General features: G+C 35.2%; 2 protein-coding genes across 2 annotated transcripts; one reads left to right on the plus strand and one right to left on the minus strand.

Annotated features, from left to right (window-relative positions):
• The first annotated feature begins 152 nt into the window (after nt 1-152).
• On the plus strand, nt 153-5,527 carry LOC105156309 (glutaredoxin-like protein). The gene is made up of 6 exons (XM_011072406.3): nt 153-1,267; nt 3,697-3,752; nt 3,831-4,061; nt 4,305-4,596; nt 4,687-4,886; nt 5,079-5,527. The coding sequence occupies exons 1-6, from the start codon at nt 338-340 to the stop codon at nt 5,233-5,235; spliced, it is 1,866 nt and encodes a 621-aa protein (XP_011070708.1). The 5' UTR covers nt 153-337; the 3' UTR covers nt 5,236-5,527.
• A 2,678-nt stretch (nt 5,528-8,205) lies between these two features.
• LOC105156144 (UBX domain-containing protein) lies at nt 8,206-21,781 on the minus strand. The gene is made up of 10 exons (XM_011072198.3): nt 21,517-21,781; nt 18,019-18,146; nt 17,815-17,925; nt 15,821-16,019; nt 14,887-14,964; nt 12,436-12,504; nt 11,074-11,217; nt 10,791-10,902; nt 9,164-9,411; nt 8,206-8,651 (listed from the first exon to the last, which is right to left on the minus strand). The coding sequence occupies exons 1-10, from the start codon at nt 21,622-21,624 to the stop codon at nt 8,487-8,489; spliced, it is 1,362 nt and encodes a 453-aa protein (XP_011070500.1). The 5' UTR covers nt 21,625-21,781; the 3' UTR covers nt 8,206-8,486.
• Nucleotides 21,782-22,265: the final 484 nt, after the last annotated feature.

The following is a 22,265-nucleotide window of genomic DNA, read 5'->3' on the forward strand; positions in this document are numbered from 1 at the left end:
CATCAAATTTATTTATAAAATTTCAACTTTAATCCATAAATTAAGATATCATTGATTACTTCACAGTATTCAAATTGACCATTTTTTCTGGGTTAATTCGCATTTAATTTTCTCCTATATAAAGAGAGAGAGAGTGAGAGACAAAGGTTGTAGTATTTATTATATAGATCTCTGTATGTTTATGCATAAGAATTAAGAAGAGATATTCACTCCCTCCGAGATAACCGTCACTCCGTCTCCTTCGCTCTCCTCTTCTCTTTCCAATTTCTTTCCTTGTTTTCCCCACTCTTTCTCACACCCTAAACCTCCGATTCTGTCCCTTCAAACCATTTCTCCCATGGATTTATCTCATCATGATCAGGGAGGAGATACCACCCAAAACCCAGATGATCATGTTCTTGATCATTATATCCAAACGCAAACAGAAGAAGACGAAAAGACCGGAAATGGAAAGCTGAATCCTCCCAGAAAATCAGATTCTGAATGGGAATTTGTTTCGGAGAATAATGAAATGATTCGCCCTCATTCAAAGCTTCCCAAGCCTCAGGCGCCGCCGGGGCTGATGGAACGGTCCCGCTCCTTGCCGGAGAATGTTGAGACTCCGGCGTCGGCCATCGGGAAATTCATTCGCGAGAAGAGCAACAGCTTCTCCGCTGCGATAACGAAGCGCATATCGTCTCTCAGAAACGACGACGACGAAGGCGGCGATGGACACACCGTGAAGGAGTTCAATCTGGTGGGTCTGAAAGTGGTGAAAGCCTTGAAGGAGGAGAGGAAGGAGCTGAAGGGGAGAATAAGCTTCTTCTCGCGATCCAACTGCAGGGACTGCGGCGCCGTGCGGTCGTTCCTGCGGGAGAGAAATCTCAATTTCGTGGAGATCAACGTCGACGTGTACCCCGGGAGAGAGAAGGAGTTGATAGAGAGGACCGGCGCCGCCTCCGTGCCGCAGATATTCTTCAACGAGAAGCTGATCGGCGGGCTGGTGGTGCTGAACTCTCTGCGAAACAGCGGGATGCTGGAAACAAAAATGGAGGAGATTCTGGGGAGGAAGTGTCCAGAAGACGCCCCGGCGGCCCCAGTTTACGGTTTCGATGAGGCGGAGGAGGCGCCGGCGGAGGCGGATGAGATGGCTTCGATAGTAAGGGTGGTGAGACAGAGAGTACCGATACAGGATCGGATCATGAAGATGAAATTCGTGAAGAACTGCTTCTCCGGCGGTGAGCTTGTGGAGGCTCTCATACACCACTTAGACTGCGGACGTAGAAAGGTACATGCGCTTATGCTTATTTGTTTTTATATTTTTGCCCTCCTAAAATGATTTATTTATTAAATATCATCAGCCCCAATTAAATTTTTTCATCATGATTCTAAGTAAAATAGGCTAAATTTTCTATATCTCTCATATAATTTGTTCAAATGTATAATTTTTTTTTTAAAAAAAATATATATATATATATATATATACGATCATCATATAAATACTTCTGACTTATTTATGTATATATATACATACAGGTTTCGGCAAGTGATAGACATCTTATTACTTATAAGATCACACCAACGTTCAACTTGATTGAATATGTACTTTATTTTAATTTGCAAGATATTGATTTCACATTAAATTTATAATATGATATTTTTTAAGAAAATTTAAACATTGAATTTGAATTTATGAAATTAACTTACTAAAAATGCACTGAATTTCCTATTTAAAAATTTTCCATTTCACTTAATATATGTATATATGGTTATGTGTATGATCTTTTCTATATATAAAATAGATCACATAATTCTTATACCTGTATCTATTAAATAAAATGGAAAGAAAGGGTAAGTTTGTTGTTTGTTGGGGGTGAATTTAGGGAAAAAAAAGGAATTAAGACCCAACAACTGTAGCTAATTTTTTATATAAATATTATTTGCATGTTATTATTATATGAATTTCTCGGTTATCAAAGTGACGTAAAAAGTGTATTTTTAGTTGAAATTCCGTTAGTATGTGGTTCAGACATCTCAAGACAGTTGAAAAGCTGTTCACCAAATTCGATTTCTTCATTAAATTAATTGAATTTTATGCTGCCAAAAACAGGAATATCTTTATTGTTATTAGTGATGCATTTGTTTTAATTAATTATAAGTATAGTACAATTTAAGCGAGAAATATGTAAAAACGAAAAAACAGTAATAATTAAGAGCACGAGAGGGTTAATCATTGCATTTGCTTAAAACCAACCACTTTGAGATCCAACCAATTGGGTGCTCAAAATGAGTGCTTTTCTTCAACTCCTTTTGTTATTTCTTTTTAAAGCAAAATTACTTATATATATATATATATATAATATTTTATTACAATATAAACCCTTTTGCCGGATTTTATGGTATTTGAGGTTTTCAATTCATTTGTATCTAATTTCTTGTTGGGATAATTATACTTCTATCTTATGAGATTTGTTGTAGTTTGTTTCTGTCTAACAATTAAGTTATCATGTTATTTAAAGTTCATCGAACTTAAAAATATTACTGATTTATTACCCTTATATATCATTCTCGTATGAATGCATGTGGGGAGGTGCATCATTATAAGAATAATTTAGTCTCTAAAGATTTATTTGACTTGTAATAAGTCAGTAATAAGTGAATTGAGACAAAATACAATGTCAACAAATTTAGTGAATTTTGACTAATGAAATGAATTATTTATTAGACATAAACAAGTTTTAGAAATACTAGATATAATTTTTCAAATTACAAAAAATTTATAAATAAACACCAAATCTTAGGAGGTAGATCAGTATTAATGATCAAGACTGTTAATAGGGTATCTGATGAGTCACTCTTTAATCTATTTCCCTTGTTGAAGGATGGACATCATCAATTAGATTTGTTTTAGGGGCAGTCAGATTAAGAGGCTCTCTGCCTATAACCTATTTAACACGTTGAAACATCTTTTAATATTTATAAAATGTTAAGTCTTAATTTGAAATTAAGCTTTGAAAGTATTTGAATGAAATAAAATTATGAAATCTTAAGAAATATCACTAATGACAACTTTGTAAACCAAAAAAATACAAGTTTATCAAAATGTTTTTGTTAACCTGTTTAGGTAAAGTAGCAAGAGTCGGAAGAAATTACAATACTAAGATGTTTTAATTTCACTCTAAAAGCTGGATAGAATGATACATATGCATGTGAATGTGAATGTCTAAGTTGGAGGTCTGGCATGTCAATTGGTTCAGGCTCTAGTTGTCACTAGAATTAATTGTATTAGTCAACTTGGTTAGGCAGGTCAAATTTCTAAGTCATTGTCGTGCCGTTATACTTAAACCGATAATTTTGGCCAAAAACACGCCTCTTATGGTCCTTGAGGACTAAGATAAAGTTTGAAAGCAACAATGTGATGCGTTGAGAGGTCACAGTTAATTAAAAGAAAGGAACTGAGAAATATCTAATCTTGAGGCCTTTGATCTCATTTTATGCAAATATTTAGATAGTTGTTGACTCTGCTACTCATTTCTTGTGTTCATTTCTTAAGGGCTCTTTATCCACAAGTGACAGCAACAGGGTTTATTATTTCTGGAATTCTTATGTATATATACTTGGTGCAAGAAAATATGTATTTGGTTGTGATGAACTATGCTTTCAGCTGAAATTTTTGTTACTTGAATAACTTGGTGTGTGTTCCCACAACTTCTTTAGGCCGTGGAGATTGGGAAGCAGCTGGCAAGAAAGCATTTTATTCATCATGTTTTTGGGTAAGAGCAAGCTTAAGATAGTACTTCATTTTAAGCTGGAACAATGTTTTGATTGAAGATGTAACTATGTATACACAGGGAAAATGAATTCGAGGATGGCAACCACTTCTATCGGTTCCTTGAACACGAGGCCTTCATTCCAAAATGCCACAATTTTAGAGGTGTGGTGAATGATTGTGAACCTAAGGCTGCTGCTGCAGTGAGCCAGAGGCTTGCCTGCATAATGTCTGCAATACTCGAGACCTATGCCTCTGATGACCGAAGGCATCTTGATTACGTTGGAATCAGCAACAGCGAAGAGTTCAGAAGGTAATTTCAATTTGATGAGTATCAAACTTTAGTTTTCTCTGTTCATACTTATTGTAGTTTCCGGTTGCTACTAAGTAGAAATGATGTTCAACAAAATAGCTAATGGTCTGTGCTGCTTTTTTTCTTTTATATCATCAAACCGTCAACTTATTTCCTATAAAGTTATGCTTCTGGTTGCTTTCATTAATTGTCTATAAGTATGTATATGCTGATAAATTGAACTTGGTCTTAATGCAAATGCAGATACGTAATTTTGGTGGAGGATCTGCAGAGGATAAACCCCCTGTCTCTTTCCCATGATGAAAAACTGGCATTCTTTTTGAATCTGCACAATGCAATGGCCATTCATGCTGTTATTAGAGTTGGTGATCCTGGAGGAATGATTGACAGGAGGTTCTTCTTTGCTGAATTCATGTACGTAGTCGGGGGCCACCCCTACTCTTTAAGCTCTATTGAAAACGGCATTCTCAGAAGCAACCAAAGAGCACCATACTCACTTGTAAAGCCATTCAGCAGTGGCGACAAGCGCATGGAGGTAACGAAGAACTCATCTTTGCTTTTTGGAATAGACCTTTGTCATACAGAACGGAATATATCCATCATAAGCTGTTTGTTGTTTCTGCAGTTGGCTTTTGGGAAAGTTAATCAACTAATCCATTTCGGGGTGTGGAATGCATCAAGAGGAAGCCCGTCGATCAGATTTTTCACTCCCCAAGGGATTGAATCTCAACTGAGAAATGCTGCAAGGGAGTATTTCCAAAGGGATGATGGAATGCAGGTAGACCTTGCTAAGAGGACTGTCTACCTCCCCCGGATGATCAAGTGGTAAGTGATTATCACAAAATAATACACTAAAGTTTGAGTGTATTACAAAATAATCCCTTAATTCTGAAAAATTACAAAGACCACCGATACGGTCATATTTTACGTTACAAACTCAAAAATTGTTACCTTCGTTGAGTTATCCTCTGGAAAAATTATATACTCTTCCATAAATACAATCTGTTAATACTGCAGGTACAAGTCAGATTTTGGGCAAGATAAAGAAATCCTGAAATGGATCATCAACTACTTGGATGCAAGCAAGGCAGGGCTGTTGACACACCTCTTGGGTGATGGGGGGTCTTCTATCAATATAGTTTACCAAAATTATGACTGGTCTTTGAATTCTTGATCATCCCATCCCTCATGCTGTGGGAACCATTTCAGAATCACTCACTTGGTGGTACCACCTTATGGCTGTATGATGGATATGGGAGTTGTGTACATAATTCAGATTTTCTGGATTGGACATTTATACTGGATAGTTATAGTTTCTTTGAGAAGAATCAAAGAACATACATCTATTTACCACTAGTTGTAGATGTTTGTTATAGCTTAAGTGAGCCTACTTGGATCAAGATTTTGGCTATAAAAACTTATTGTGTTTATTGATGAAAACATTTATTTTTTTCCTTTTGCTTTTACTCTTCAACTTTAAAATGGATGATAAGTTGCATGGTTCCGTAAGGGTGATAGTTGTACTATTTCAATTTTTTAAAATTTATTTTCAAATCAAATTATTATTTGCAGTTTTATAACATAATTTTTTAAATTGCCATTTTTATTACCTAAAACTAAAATGATTTTGTGCATTTTTGAATAATTAGACAGTTTTAATACCTGTAACAAAAACAAGACGTTGTGACGAATAAAAAACAAGAATATATTAGTTAAACTCTTTCATTGCCAAATATTAAAAGATTATCGAAATAATTAAAGTTAAATACACAATAGTTTAATAACATTAATAGCTAAAAATCTTGGAAGTAATAAAATGTAATAAATTTTGGAATAATTAAAATAAAATACATAATAGTTCAAAATATAATACAACTAACAATCTTTAAAAATATTTGGAATGTCAAACTCCAACTGCAACAACCTTGGAAGGAAGAGAAAAAACAAGCGCAAGGAAAGAAAGAGAGAGAGAGAAGAGGAGGAAAATTGAAGGAATGCAGAAATTTTAATGGGTTTGGTATGTTACTTCAAACTTAAACACAATTTTTCTTTTTGTACAGAGTCCAAATATAAGTTTTACAAAAATGGACTCTGCAATTACAAAAATAATTAATTAATTTCATCAAACTAATTTTATATATATAATTTAGAAACTAATTGTATATTTAATGGTACAGTTCGATTTTTTACGGATCTTTTAATTTCTAAATCAAAATAAAAAATCAATAAGCGTGCTGTGATTTTATTTTAAATTTAGAATTGTAATCTAAAAGATAAATTATAAAAAACGGTTGGATTCGATTTAATGTCAACGATTTGGATGATTGTAAAACAAATTTGATCACCCCTATGGCTTCTTAATCCTCCCCAATCCATGTGGATTTGAACTAAACATACTGCATATAATTAAATTTAAAAACTTTATCAGCCTAATATTTCAACTTACGGATGTTGATACATTGACCTTCTCAGTTACAATAAGAGTAAATTACAACAAGCGTTTTTTAAGTTTGACATAATTACGAGTATTTCTTTTTATTTAAAAAATTACAAATGCCCCCTAATGTTTGATAAAAATCATGTCATTCTTAAATGAAGGTTTGTAATTGTTAATTTGCCCTTAATGTACTTTTTTTAAAAAAAATAGATGAGGTGGATAAATTTTTTTTGAAAATTATATAAAAAAATTATACACTTTGTCCGTAAAAAATTTTTAGATAATTTTTAAAATAAGTAAAACTGTTAGTCATTGTCCATAAAGATATTTTGATTAGATCACCATAAAAAATGAATGAGAATCCAACAGAGACTAATGGATTGAACCAATTGTTAGACGTCAGTTAAAATCAAAAAAACATTAATAATTTTCTAAATAATGAGGAGATATTTATAATTATGTCAAATTTTAGAGAAATTCGTTGTAATTTACCCTTATAATATTTATACAATTATCTCATAATTGGCAAAAATACATAGAAATGCTACTTTTCTTTTACCAATAAAATGACAAAGAAAGAAAAGAATTAGTTCTCTATTCCAAAAAAATAATCATAAGAACCAATAATAAAACAACTATACCAATATTGCAAAAAAATAAAAATAAAAAATGCAAACGTCTCTTTTTCGTCTCTGTAAAATCTATATCCTTTGCTTTCTTTTAACTATCTATATATACGGTGGTGTTGGTTGTGTATTCATGAAAACATAGAACAATGTGGATTAAATCTTAACTATGCCAAAGAGATTCACCTACAATTTAAAAGATGTTCTGCTCCCTGATTGGTGAAATAAAAATTAAGGGATGATTACACTTTTTTCCTTGAGATTTTGTGTAATTACACGTAGACCCTATGTGATTTGAAAAATTGTATTTAGCATCCGTGAAGTTTGCTTTCGTCTAATAATAATTTTTTCCATTAGTTAAAATTTATCGAATTTACTCATATTAACAAAAAAAAAAATGGAAAAAAATCTATATTTACCCTTCAAATAAATCTTTTATGATCAAATTATCCTTATATATCTTCACGCAATTATGCATATAAGGAGGTATATCATCACCGTTATAAGAGTAGTTTAATGCAAAAAAAATTATTTAACCTGCAATAAATCAATAATAAGTCAATTGCTGATAAATATCAATCTTCATTCAATTTTTTGTTAATATAAGCAAATTCAATAAATTTTTTGACTGATAGTAAAACTTATTTGTTAGAGGAAGAGTGCTAGATATAATTTCTCAACCACGAAGGATCTCTATATAATTACACCAAACCTTAGGGAAGAAAAATATAATTATTCCAAAAATTAAAACAACTTAACAAAGAGAGACGCAACTTAAAAAATTCTTACTCAAATCAAATTTTGTCAAACCAAACCAATTGCAATAGCAATATATTTGGTCTCTGTTCTTAAACTGTATATCAATCACACAACAAGTACACTGTAATACACTTGATATAAAATTAATTTAAATCTAGTCAAACCCGATCCGAGTTAAAATTCCCATTCTACTCCCCCCATAAACTGCTCTCGCTCTTTAACCTTTTGATACACAGAAGTACGATGGCGGTATTTTGCATTTAGAAATAACCACCAGAAAGATTACATGACAGAAGGAAAAAACAGAACTTGAAAACGAGAATGGTAGGAAAAGTAACTGAGGAATCCATTGAAATCTTTCAGAGAGTTAATAAAAAACCACACCAACATGCCAAGTAAAACCAGCAGGAAATCTGGTCAAACGGGTGTGCAGTTAAATTTTTCGACCTATTGGCTATTGTCCATGCATGTGACATGGAATATGTACAAGATAGACCAGTTGCCTAGGCAGTTCAGTTCCTTGCATCCTTAAATAAAGCAACAAAAAGATGGGATATGCATGATCTGCTGGTAAATACTAAAATTCTCCAGCGCGGCTCAGCTTCACTCCCAAGTTACTGAAACCATTGTGTTGGCAAGACCCGACTCCTCAAATGTTGAATGGACATCAAAGTCCAAAGACCTTGAAGCACCTGGAATAGCTTGAGTCAAGCGAAATGGCCGCTCACGATCTTCCTTCAGCTCAGAATAGCAGAATGACCAGAGCAGCTGCGAGCAAAATGCATGATATAAGCAGGGAGTAGTTGCAAAATAATACAAATCATTCTCGGAGCAATACAGTATAAATACTAGGCTTAGATCTAGATGCAATAAGAAATGTAGTACACTAGCAAGATATGAATGAAACCAAATAGACTAGCTGAGTGACTGTTGACACTCTATCTACCAGGCAAATTCCAAATTACGATGTGAGTTCTACAGAAGCTTGAAGCAAACAGATACAATAGGAAGCAAAAATTACTGGAAACTAACTGCTCGTCAGAATGCGTAGACTAGGAATCTTTCGAAGTCAAGTAGCAGCAATATTCGTCATAGCCTGATCCAACTCCACTGTTGATAACATACTGATTGTTCACTGATATGGACTAATAGACCATATATGACATATCAAGATGAGTTCCTCGTTTCATGATATACCAAAAACCATCAAGTCCATCCAGGAACGATTTGGCCCAAATTTGATACCATTAAACATTCCAGAACTGAATCATAACATTTACCTGAACCGGATCAGTGCGAAGAAAGTTTCTCTGAACTCGGCGCCCATCAGGGAGACGGACTCCAACTCTGCATACTAGGCTTCTGTCACCCTTCGGTTCTTCAGGCAAAGGTGAATAAGTAGGCTTCTTCATTTTCTCCTCAGCATTGGTGTTACTCACTTCTTTCAGGTCAACTCCATCAATTTCCTTAAAATTCTCCATGGAGGCTGCCAGTGCTCGCTGCAATTCTTCATCTTCATTATTTTCATCTGCAGCAACAAAATATTTGATGATTATCATTCTCAGAGCTAACAATTTAGTCACTATCAAATAGAAAAAAACTCAAGGGGCAAGAAGAAAAAGAAAACATCTAAAGCACAAATCAATATCCAAACATAATAAGTATCTGAAACTATTCAACATGTTGTTATACACTTCTCTGGGTAAGATTGAAACTTTTGTTATACTGCAGCTACATTTCTGTTCCCCTAGTTTCCCAAAAGGTCTATTGAAAATTCAAGTATGCAAATCATGGCATTGTCTACATCCCATGAAGTATGACTGTCGGCGTCCATTTATCAATCGTGATGCACAGCAGCCAAGAGGTGTGTCTCCAAACCAAATTGGTGGAGTGGCTACTCATCTCATTGAATTACTTTGATGACAACCCACACATCACTTAACCAGCGTCAAGCCACCCTGTTCAAACGGTCAAGTCCTTACTGCACCCTAACAACTTTGGCTAATAATGGTCTCCACTCTCATTTTTATTCATTCAAAAAGCCATCCAAAGCATTAGACCTTTCTATTATTCAAAGTATTTTGTCTTCTTCCTTCTAAAACAGTTCTAGATAGTTGGTTCACATCTTTGGATATGCAGTGCTACTATCTAGAGATAGTTAAGGTAGTATCTCGTGTGACAAACTGGTTATACTGTAAACACTTCTACAAGCATTATTATTTTAAAGGAAAAAAAAAGTGATCTGCCTCAACCTTGTCAACACACAACTTACACCATTATTATTTCCCAACAGTCTTCTCAGCAGCCACAGTTGAATACAGACAAATTTGACTACACATTGTTCATTCAGTTGAAGTTCATTGAAACTGAATTTGCAAAGTCAATCAGATGAATTTTCAACTCCATCATGAGAACAATTGTACAGGGATTAAATAATGCTACATCAAGCTGTCAGTTTCTAATACCCAACCCATGTAGAAAGCAACTCCTGAACTTGCACAAACCAAAACAAGGCAGGCAAAGTTCACTCGGGTACTTGAATTAGTCTTCTTGAAACTTGGGATGCATGGGATACGCCAAACATATAGAAGGTAATGTTAATTTTACATTACTTGGCAAACTTTTATATTAATAGGTATTTAGAAAGGGCTCGTCAGAAGGCCATGCAAGTTGGAACAAGATACCCCATTAACGGGTGTTACGCTATGTTTGGGCCCCAGGGTAGGAAAACAAGTTCAGATTAGTGTTTAAGAGTACACCATTCTCCCTCATAAAACAATAGCTAGAATATTTTTGTCATTCTAATATCTTCAACCTCTTCTATCTTGTTGAAGCATAAAAAGTAGCAAGATCCATATGTCAAGACAACTAATATCAAGCAAAAACCCAAAAATGAACTAGAAAAACCTGGCATAGATTTAACGTGAGGAATTGGTGCCTGTGAACTTTCTCTAGGACGTTTATGAGATAAACTGACATGATGATCTGAGGGGTTGCCGTCCATGAATGGTAGCAGATCCTAGAGCATGAAGAAAAAGGCCCAAGTCAGGGACAGAGAAATATACTTTTTGTTTTCCTAGATAAAAAGTCACAAATCCTCCAAGGAATTAGGTGTTTTAGTAATCCAAAAATAGAACAAAAGAATAGGTTTATGTGCACGTGTGCAATGACAACAAATATAGCTAGTTACCTCGAGCAAATTTTCTGGTTGAACCATTCCACGCCAAGAATGCATTTTCTGACCAGTTATTGGATCAATCACGAGAATGACTGGGATAGAGTCTAATCTGTAATAGGTACACACCTTGCTCCCCTCTTCTGTATGATCATATACCTATAGCAAATAGAACGAATTGGCAACGATCGGTATAACATGAAACTCGTGTAACAAGGAAATATAATAGCATTTAAAGGAAAATAGAAGAATAGCTGGGTACATAAGAGCTCCAAAGAATTCATCTTAGCATATATAATAGTACAAGTCAAATATAATGGTACAGAATCATCTTCCCTTACATCAAATGCTTTTTATCAAAATGACTTTTGTATTTTCTCCTTGGAGTTAATTAGCAAGTCTCTGACTAACAATTATAATGTTTAATAACAGTGACATAGATTGGCCAACTACATTGCCTGCATTACAAGCAGAACTTTATTGCCTACATGACAAACTGAAATCAAATCTATTAACAGAAAAGCGCAACAGGAACTTTGTCCGTTGCCAGTGCTACTACAATTCAATGGATGTTATCAAGCAATCAAGGATTCATTAAATTGGCTAAACAATGATGGCTAATCTCCTCCACCTGTCTCATTAAGTTTCTTGGTCTACTGAAAACAAATATAAATCTTCTCAGGTTTCTCTTTCACGATATATGAAGAGTTGAGGCAGGATAATGATTAGTTTGGCCTTGTCAAAAGGCAAAAATTGCCATCTCCATTTATCTGGAGATGAATTACCTTCCAGCAAGCCACAAACTCTGAGTTCAAGTAGCAGAGAAGTCTATCTTTATTCTATTATGAGACAGGAAAGCAGGTGAATAAGATGCCTTTTCTTCAAGTGATAATACCAAAGAGCATATTTCATTAAAAGGATCTCTGAGTGATTTATCAAGTTTCTAATACATGTAATTTTAAATGTCATGAGAGATGAAGGCAAGGACATGTATGTGTTTGTATAACAGAAGACAATTCCAAATGTATCATCAACATTTTTGGTTCTGTAAAACTTATGTGAAACTTAATGAAGTTTCAGCATTGTCTTGCTAAGAGTAAAACATGCAGACAGTATGACACAGGATCCAGCTAGCTGAGACGTGATTAGCACGCTGCAAGCTACCTTTCCTAATAAGACATACGTCCAATGTAATATTATAAGAAAGCTGAAGAGAATTAGCTGTTAGACATTTTTTATAAATTAAAAGGTAAAACCAATTACATGAAGGGGAGACATTTTTTTTATAAATTAAAAGGTAAAACCAATTACATGAAGGGGAAAAAACTATGGTTATCAACGTAAAAATAAAAATAACAGCAACAGCGTAACACTAACCTGCCAGAAGACGAAGTTAGTTTTTATGGTTTGAGCAACAGCTTCATTTGCCCAGGTGTCACGGTTTAGCTGTCAAGATATTTGTCAACATGAATCTGATTAAACCAAAGCATATGAGAGAGAGAGAGAAGGGGGGGGGGGGGGAGAGAGAGATTTGCAACCAAGAGCTTTTCAGCAGTTATCATATTTGCAACCAAGAGCTTGGTAGAATGTCAGATGAAGCACTTTTTCTCATGATTCAGGTAAACATTTCAGCTCTTTGGGCAAGAAGCATCCTAATTACTACTATTCGAAGAATTGAGTAAAAGTGGGACCTGAAATTCTTATTGAGATGTATCTGGGTTCGAGGTTACCTAGCTGATCAGAAGACAGGTGAGACAATAATTTAGTTAAAGTCATATTGTGAAACTTGGCCCACAAGTTGCGGTGCTATATATTTATGTTCCATGGCTAAGACTGTATGAATGAATAACGAGTAATAAAATTTATCCTAAATGGTCTCCATCTCTTCCTTTTTTCTTTTTCAACTATGCATCCTATATTTCTGCAACCCATCTCCTTAGTTCTCCACAACAGTTTGAAATTTTCAGATTCAACGTCAAAATCCTTCATAAACTCTCCTGGAAAAATCAGTCCTAGTTTAGGATGCTCTTTAGAGTTCCTTGCATGAATATAATCTTAGGTGTCATGAATTGCCAGCTTCTGTTATTCAGCATTACAACTAATCTTCAGGCCAATCTTCCATCAGCTCAAATATAATGCAAATGGATATCCCAATTCAAAGCCACTTGATACTGCATCGGCTGGCATCAGAACCAAATAATGCTATATTCTTCACTTCCACTCTTCAGACAGATAAACTACAGAATATAACCACACATTTTTCTAGTCTGAAGCTACCCCTAAAAATCATGAGAATGTGGGAGACACCATAAAGTTGGAACACTGTAGCAAGCACTGAATAATCTCTATGGAGCATGTGAAAGATATAGGAAAGCGTGGATATCACAAGAGGAACTACCAAAAATTATCAGCTGTTACACATCAAAAGGCCTGTCGAAACAGCAAAAAGTATTGATTAAGAGGTCTCCACTTTCTGACCAGTTTCCATCCATCACACGAACAACCTTCCAGGGGTGTTTGGAAAGGCTTAAAATAGATCCTTTTGAACATTTAGCTTTAAAAGATTCATTCTGAGCGTTGTAGCTTTTCCAGTGCTGAATTTAGACTTTACTATGTAGAAGCTAAAAGCACCAACAGGATGCTTCTCAACTCATTGTCAATTAGTAAATATTTTGAGTTAGTTTTGGGCATCTCTATCCTCAACATATTTAAAAAAAAATCCCAAAATACCCCTCTTAATTCTAAACCCAAATTCTCTCTCATCATCGCAACGGGAACCACCATCACCAGTGCCACCACTGCAAGCGATTGCCCACAATTGTCATCAGTATATATAGATATTTATATACATTTACCTTTATATATACATAAGTTACACACATGTTGCAAAGCGATCGGGTCGGTTGAGGAGATTGAGCGGCGAATCTAGGGCTGTTGTGCTGTCTGAGATGCTTGGGCTGGGGATTCGGAGGTGGGAGAGCATGGTCAGAGAGACAAAAGAAACAAAGAAGGAAAAGAAAGGTAGGAGAGATGAAAGGAAATAAGGAAAAGAAACAAGTGAAAGGTGGAAGAGACAAGGATGGAAGGAGAACGAGATAGGGGGAGAAAAAGATAAAATTATACATAGGATATTTTTGTAGTTTATCAATTAATTCAAAGCACGAGTTGTTTTTTACCAAACACTCTACTCTTAACTTTTTAAGGACTTCTCTACTTAATTTCTAAAAGCTTTCCACTTTTTTACCAAAATCACTTACATTGAACACTTTCAAAAAACACAGGCCCGCACAAACACCCCCCTACATGTCATAATGCCTCCTAACCATCAATTTAACCAACTGGTCAGAGCCAAGGCTCCAATTACCAACCATCCATTTGACCAAGTGGTCACAGTCGAGGATTTTAGCTCCAAATGAAGGAATTCATAGCTTCATATTAGTTATACGTGAACAGCATGCCACAAATTGAAGTCTCTTGGTGCTGCAATGTGTTTATATTCTGCTTTTATTATTCATGAATCAAATTTCTGTTTTCTTTCAAATCTGTACTAGGGATATTAAGCGAATTATTTACAGTCCTCCATGACAATCTATAGCCAGACTTATGAAGGATTCAAGAGGCCAGCAAGATGCCAAGATCAGGGTTGTTCAGCTGTTCATCGCATTTGTCATTTAGAAATTCCAAGGCTAAAACTGCACTCAGTTACTCTTTTCCCCTTTTGGATTACAGCACCTCCTTTTTTCAATTACTACATCAGAGTCCGCGAGAGAGAGAGAGAGAGACAGAGAGAAACAGATACAGATGCAGACACAAAACAAAAAAAAGTACCATGTGCGAGCTAAATTCCTTGGTGGACTGCATGTTTACAAGAAGCCACTTATTCTGCATCCTTGCCTCATCTTTAGCCTGCAACAAAAATAGCTTGATATCGTAACCATGACATGTACGGAGCAAAGAAGTTACAGTCCTGCAGGATCTTCTGTTAACCAAGTCCAAAGCAACTAACTTAAAATCTCAAGTACAACGTTCTATTGTGTGTACTTTTTTGGTTAATAATGCCACCAGATCAAAATCAACAGAATATGCACATGAGATTTTACCAAACTGAAGATCATGAGGCATGATAGACAAAGAAAATGAGGAAAAACAGATAGGACAGAACCACAGCTGATAAGTACAAGAGTTGGAAGAAAATGATGAAGCTTGCACTAATTCTGATTAATGATATAGCACTTCTTCCTGCCACGTAAAAAGAAAGGGAAAATGTTCACGAACATCAATCCCATTTTGAAAGAAATCATCTTGAAGTCCTGCGGAAACCCCACACAGTTTCATGTTGGGTCGGTTCCTCTCTCCACAGGTACCTTTAAATGAAAAGAGAGACCAAATACGACTGGAAAAGGAATTAACAAGGTGGAAGGTGAAGATAAAAGTACGGTATTAGTTTCCCTGTAAATCACACAGAATAAGGGTATCAGATATCTTTATGTTATAAAGTACAAACCAAATTCAGAGTTCCCACTTAAGAACTTTGAATCAATGGACAAATGCTTAAAGTAAAAAATAGAGACAGAGAGAGTTTTTTTGCAGGGACTGCAAATTGTACGAATATCATGTGAGATGACAGAATTTCAGCGAAAAGCCAGAGCTGCCTAGCAGTGTTAGATAAGAAAACTAAAGGGAACCATTCAGTAAATGCCCCACCAGAACCACCTTTAGTTGAGTTTCTTGCATCATTTTACTAAAGGATAAAGCTATTTACCTTTTCAAAGGGCCCATGGAACATCAAAGCAAATGGAGGACGATACAAAGACGCAAGATTATCCTGAGTTTTATCCGCTACAGAAGAAGATGAACCTTCTTCTGCTTCCCAGACTCCAGGATGTTTCATTTCTTCCTCGAAATTGCGGAATGGAACAACAGTATGAGACGCATATGATGAACCTCCCAATCTCGCCCCTCTAGTGAATATGACCAAACAGAATTAATAACAGTACAATGTACCAAACAAGATTCAAGAATGAGTTTGAGAATACAAGCAAAATAAGAAAAGAAAAAAATTAGCCTCATAACTGAATACCGCTACCTCATCTGAGCTACTTTCAGAACCCAAAGAAGACAACATTGACAAAATTGTAGGTTGTTGATGAGACAACATCTAAAACCATCAACCTATGAGGGGTTATATATAAATTGAGAAGAGATGGTCATTGTAATAACAAAAACAAAAGCAGCTATGCAAGAGCCAAACTTAGGAAAGTTGGCAGCTTTCAAGAGCAGACCAATTGCATTCTAGAATAAATCCTAGCATATGTTCTCAACATCTTCCGTATCTAGTCTTGAACAAATATTAGGTGGAAAATAATTGTATGTTCTGATTAATTTGTACTTAAAGGGCATTTGAGGATAGAGCTTTAGCTTTGAGCAACCCAAACCAAGTCATAGAAAAAAGTGAGAGAGTGGAGCAAGTGGAGGAGTGAGGGAGCATTTATGGAAAAAAAGAAAAAAACAAGACTGGGGGCCCACCAGAGCACCAACATGTAATATTCTTATCTAAGTTTTATTACTTCAATAAGTTATCATGGTAATTTGATGTGAATGAGACCTTTTTCTATATTTTTTCAACTATGTAAAATCCTAGTCAGGTTGGGTAAGAGTAAGGTAAAGACCATGAGAGCGCAAAACTGAAAATCAAGTGAAAATGGCAGTATCTTAGAGCATCTATCAAGATATAAACGTGCATGCGCACAGGTATGTATGCATAACAATTCTAGGATCAGTGAAACAAACATATAGACAAAGTAGAAAAGTTGGAAAGAGTCCCTATGGGCCTATTTCAAGTTTGAAGAACTATAAACAACACTTAATACTGGGCCTTTTCATTCTGTGAAAAATATTTTAGAAATATGGTTAGATTTTGACAAAGTAGAATGTGCCAGGAAAAAATAATAATAATGTAGTTACCATTAAACCCAGTAAATTCCCAACCAATAGAAGATTTAGGATGAGTCATACAACAAGAAAAAGCTTCAAGGACTTGGAAAGCACTCCTACAACTAAATTCGTTAGGTACAGATATAAATGTATGTGTAAGGTCCTCATGAATATCCAGGTTGAATAAAAACACTGGTCATAAACCATACACAGAATGCAGATGTATCAAGCCTCACATTGATAATACGCGTGACAAATATAAGAAGTGAAATCTAACTGTTCTCTAAGTAAAAGGATATATGCTTGGGAATTCTTGAATATATTCTCGTCTGAAACCAAGAGTTGCTCTTTCAGAATTTTAATGTTATATTTCACTTTCTTTGTCCTTTGCATTCCCACGCTCGCCAAGGATACTTAAGAAATCTTTTTCGTGCGTTTCCTTGTAAATTACAGATGAACTTGTAAAAGGGGAGCTAGAACAAAAGGATTATAATAACAGATATTTGACAAACAAAGAGCAAAAAGATCACAACAGACAAGGAGTCTAAACTATACAACTTTCTGAATAGATAAGCATCAGTAATCTCGGCATGTAGGCTGAGCGAATACCCAAGAATCTTCAGCAAAAGTTTGATAGTCAGTACCTCAACTTCACAAGCCAAGTCATACTCAAGAAAAAAAGAAAAAGAGAACAACAAAAAAAATCTTAACATAGAGTAAAACATAATCAATCAAAAACTACATTCCTCATCAATATCTGAGGAGAAGTCATGTAAGTATGATGACCTTCCTTGTCATCAACAAGAGAGAAAGTAGAATTACCCATAGAGCATCCGATTATCATAAAGAACATCCCTTTTTACAGGTAAAGGTGGTCGTACATCCTCTCCATCTTGTCTCACATCTTTATCCACCAATTCCTTTCCCAGTTCACTGCATTTTTAAAATAAGATACACTTTAATGAGACACAAGAAAAGTAGGAAATAGAGAAGGACAACACATTGATGTTTCTCCAAATAACATGCCTTAGGTTTGAATCATTGAGAGGCAGATCGCTTTCGGTTGGTGGAGAATATACAGATGGTGTAGCTATCCGACCTTCATTTCCTACATAAAAAAGTTGAATAGCTTCCTCAAGCTTCCAGCCAGTGGCCTGCAACCAGTGAGTCTTTTACATAAACATTCCGTAACATAAGGATGCATTCAATCTTCACCAACATCAGATGTCAAAAACATACTCAACGCTGTAAAAAATATATCAATGCCATTTAACACACAAAAAAGGATAATAATAATAGTAAGCAAAAAGTCCTTCCAAACTATTCTCTCCTTCTTTTATGGTTTTCAGGGAAAATAAAGGTTCAATCACCATATGAATTATCACAATATGAGAAACTATAACACATCATTATAGGAAAATGCCATGCATTCGAAGAAACCTGCAGAACTAGATAGTTTTAGGGAGCACAGAAAAACTCAGCCAGCCCATTGGGGAAGGGGATATTGAAACATGTGAATCATAGATGCCTTAAAATCTACCCAACTTTAACCCAAGATCACTTTCCGGCTATTGGCATTGCTAACAACTTGTAGTTTCTGTTACTGTTATATTACAAGTCCAACTAATCGTTGTGCTTATTATTCAATAATTTTACTCCAATCCTCCCAGAAATAAGAAATACAGCACCAGATTCTCCTAGCTCTTTTGTTATTCCTCTCCTTTTCTTCTCTTTTGTTCTTATTCAACTCAAGTCATTACGATGATCTTTGTTTTTACACCCCTTTCAGAAAGAATCCATGTTATTATGCTTCCCTCTTTCCAATAAGAGCTCGTTAAACAAATTTCCCGAGTTTTACCAACACTGACACCTCAAAATGGATATCAATAGACTTTGCATGAAATCTACCACCAGAATGAGTTCAACGGATGTTGTGAGACTGAACGCCATACTGGATTGCTATTGCAATAACTTTTTGAAGAAGCTGAATGAAACAGAAGCTTGCATCATAGTGGAACAACAAACAGACATACGGTGAATCCAGTTCCAACTATTGGGTATTGGCTAGATCAATTCACCTAGACTCAAGTTGTTCTGATACACTATCAGATGTAACTGTTCAGGCGGGGAGGGAAGCTTAATGCAGAGAGTCAGAGACAATTACTTTGTTCACTGATTATCATATTACCAGGAATAAAATGCATAGGCCTGTGGAATTAGACTTCATCAAGGCATATTCTTTAATAGTGCAGGCTTAGGGCTTTAATCCATAAAATTTTGCAACGTCCGGACAAAAGAAAAAAAATCCACTAAAATCTGGCCAACAAATAATGACCAAAAAAAATTCAAATCAGGTGCAAGATCATGTACACTAATACAATAGCAACGTGTTATTAATGATGTTTTCGGCTTCTTGCCTTGTCAATCAAGCACCTAAACCATTTCACGAGGTTTGAGTACAATATCACACGCCACCATTAAGATACCTATCCAGATGTCCAAATCAAGATCCAAAAGGTAGCAACTTGGTAAAGTTCAAAAACGTCGTCATGTAATATTGAAAGAGCAAAAAGGCCCTTGTGTTAGAAAATAGCAAAAAAAATATGCTTAAAACCCTGTTCAGAACACCTATTATGTTAATATTTTACTATATTTGAGATAAAAACACACCCAGGGCTCTAGTTGGATCCTTTTTTATGTTGAACTTTGGTGCTAAAGACAATTTTAGCACACTCGTTTAAATTAAACAAAAGTGTCTATTTTGGAAAGAAAACTAATCGTAAGATTTTAACTAGAAGGGGTTCTTGAAGAAATCTATGTCGAGTTTGGTAATTTTGGGTCTGACCTGAATTCACTTTTCTTGTTCTTTTTCCCCTTTCCTTTCCCATACATTCCTTATCTTTTTATGTTTTCTCCTCCCTCCCTATACTCAAACTATCGCCAGGGCACCCCCCATCTCCACCAGCAACCATCATTTATCCCTTCAACCCCGCTGGCGCTCACACCCTGCCCAAAGCCACCACCCTACCAAGACCTATAACCATCCAAGTCCTAACCCTGTGTGTGGGGGTTGACCTCAACCTCCAATGCCACCATGGCACCACCTTAAACCCAGAAACTGATCCTATAGCACCATCTAACCCCATCCCACAAGACCCAATATTCCACCAGCATCTCTTTGTCACCCAGCCCACACCTACTACCACCATCCCCCTACTACCCTCCACCACAAACCACAGGTCACCATCCTACACAGCACCAGTTGCAACCACTTCGTACCTCCCTTAACCAAGGTTAAGAGAAAATACATAAAAATAAGGACGACTAATTTCAATGGGTCCAACGTTTAAAGAAGAATGAACAAAAATGTGGCCCACTGATTTTGATTTCAGTAAGTTTAAACAGTTCATATAATTATATGTAATCCACCATTATCAAATTCTTTTATCTAAGATTAAATGATTGAGATATGAAGCTTATAGAATTGATATCTAAGAAGGATAAAATATACATTTTAGAATAAACTAACAGCCCACAGAGAATGTGAGCTGAATAAACTAACAGCCCACAGAGAGTGTGAGCTGAATAAACTAACAGCCCCCAGAGAGTGTACTGAATAAACTAACAGCCCCAAGAGAGTGTGAGCTGAATAAACTAACAGCCCCCAGAGAGTGTGAGCTGAATAAACTAACAGCCCCCAGAGAGTGTGAGCTGAATATTAAATAATATATGGTTAGTTTGCAATTTTTCTCAACAATAGTTATTTGTAAGTTTACCAAATACAAGGGCATCCTATACAAGTTTCCACTACCAACTCCCTTGAGCTACAACCGCTGTGCTCACTTAACTAAGTTAATTAAGTCGCAATAACAAACGCATGCAGCAACATCAATTTCCATCCATGAGAAGGTGAAAAGCCTTATTTTGTCATCTAATAAGAGAAAATTCAATTATCATAATATGTCCTATGCCAAACCGCATAATTCAAATTCCCAATTCCTCTTACTTCCTAGCACAGTTGCAAAAACAAACTCCAGTGTTAGCTTTCCTTCAATAATAAATAGCAGGCCTATGTTAAATGTCTTATCACTACTAAACAGTACTTTCACTCTCGTAGCATAGTAAGAAAACAATCATAAACCAGCATGGTCTCTTTGCCATAATAGCTCTCCATTTGGCAATTGCAATCATCCGCACAGCATTCAAATAATAAAAAATAATAGTATTTTACGGAACTAATTACCAAAAATCACATACAGAGTATATGAATTTACCCCCCACCCCACCCACAATACAAAAAAAATGTCCATCAGACTCCCTGAGTTCAACTCACTGAGCATACAGTCCATCCAACCTCGGCCAATGTAAGCCCAGTTGAAAAGTTAAACATTACAAGAAAATGAAATCTGAAAAAAAAGCGTCTTTTGGGGGAACTAAGAGTTCATGTTCCAGAAGTAAGCAGCTCCCAAAATGCTTAATCAATCAATTTGGGACTTCAAATTTATAAAGAAAAACCTAGAATACCTGAAGAAACTGACGCGCGGTCTCTGCGGTTTCACCGACGGCGATTTCTAGGAAGGAAGACACAAGCTTCTGCTGGTCTGTAGGAGACAAAACCCCTTCCATTGACATTATTGTATTCTAGACTAAGAAATCGATCTGCCTCCAAAATTCTTGAGCTTGCTTGCTTGGGTAGGTTTTGGCGGAGAGGGCTGGATGTGGGTTGTGAGTCTATATCGCCATTGATGAGGAAAAAGAAGGGAAAAAGGCAGAAAGATGAGACGTGTGTTGAAAGAATATAGAGTTATAATACTATTTTTGTTGTTTTTTTTTTTTCAAAAATTTAAAGGTTAAGTGGCGTCTATTCTTTTTTAAGTTGACATAATTATAAATATTTATTTTATATAAAAATATAAATATTTTGTATATTTGATAAAATTATGTATTTTATTTTAAAAAATTAAAAGATATAGATAAAAATTTATAAAAAAAATTATCCACTTAATTCAAAAATAAACAAAAAATTATAATTTATAATTCACAAAAAATATTTAATCAGTTCACTAATAGATTTGGCTAGTTATTTGACGGCAGTTAAAATCATATAGTATTAGTACTTTTAATTAAATTTCATCGGAGCTCGTTATGATTTACTCAAATTTCAATAATTTAAACTTTATTACAAATTATTTAAAGTGTCAATCTTAATAAAATCATATTTATGTTATTTATTCCAAATTTTTCTATTTAAGTATGGTAATTATCCATTCAAA

The sequence above is a fragment of the Sesamum indicum genome, linkage group LG2 (assembly GCF_026168435.1).
Source record: "Sesamum indicum cultivar Baizhima isolate 11 linkage group LG2, ASM2616843v1, whole genome shotgun sequence".
Classification (NCBI taxonomy): Eukaryota; Viridiplantae; Streptophyta; class Magnoliopsida; order Lamiales; family Pedaliaceae; genus Sesamum; species Sesamum indicum.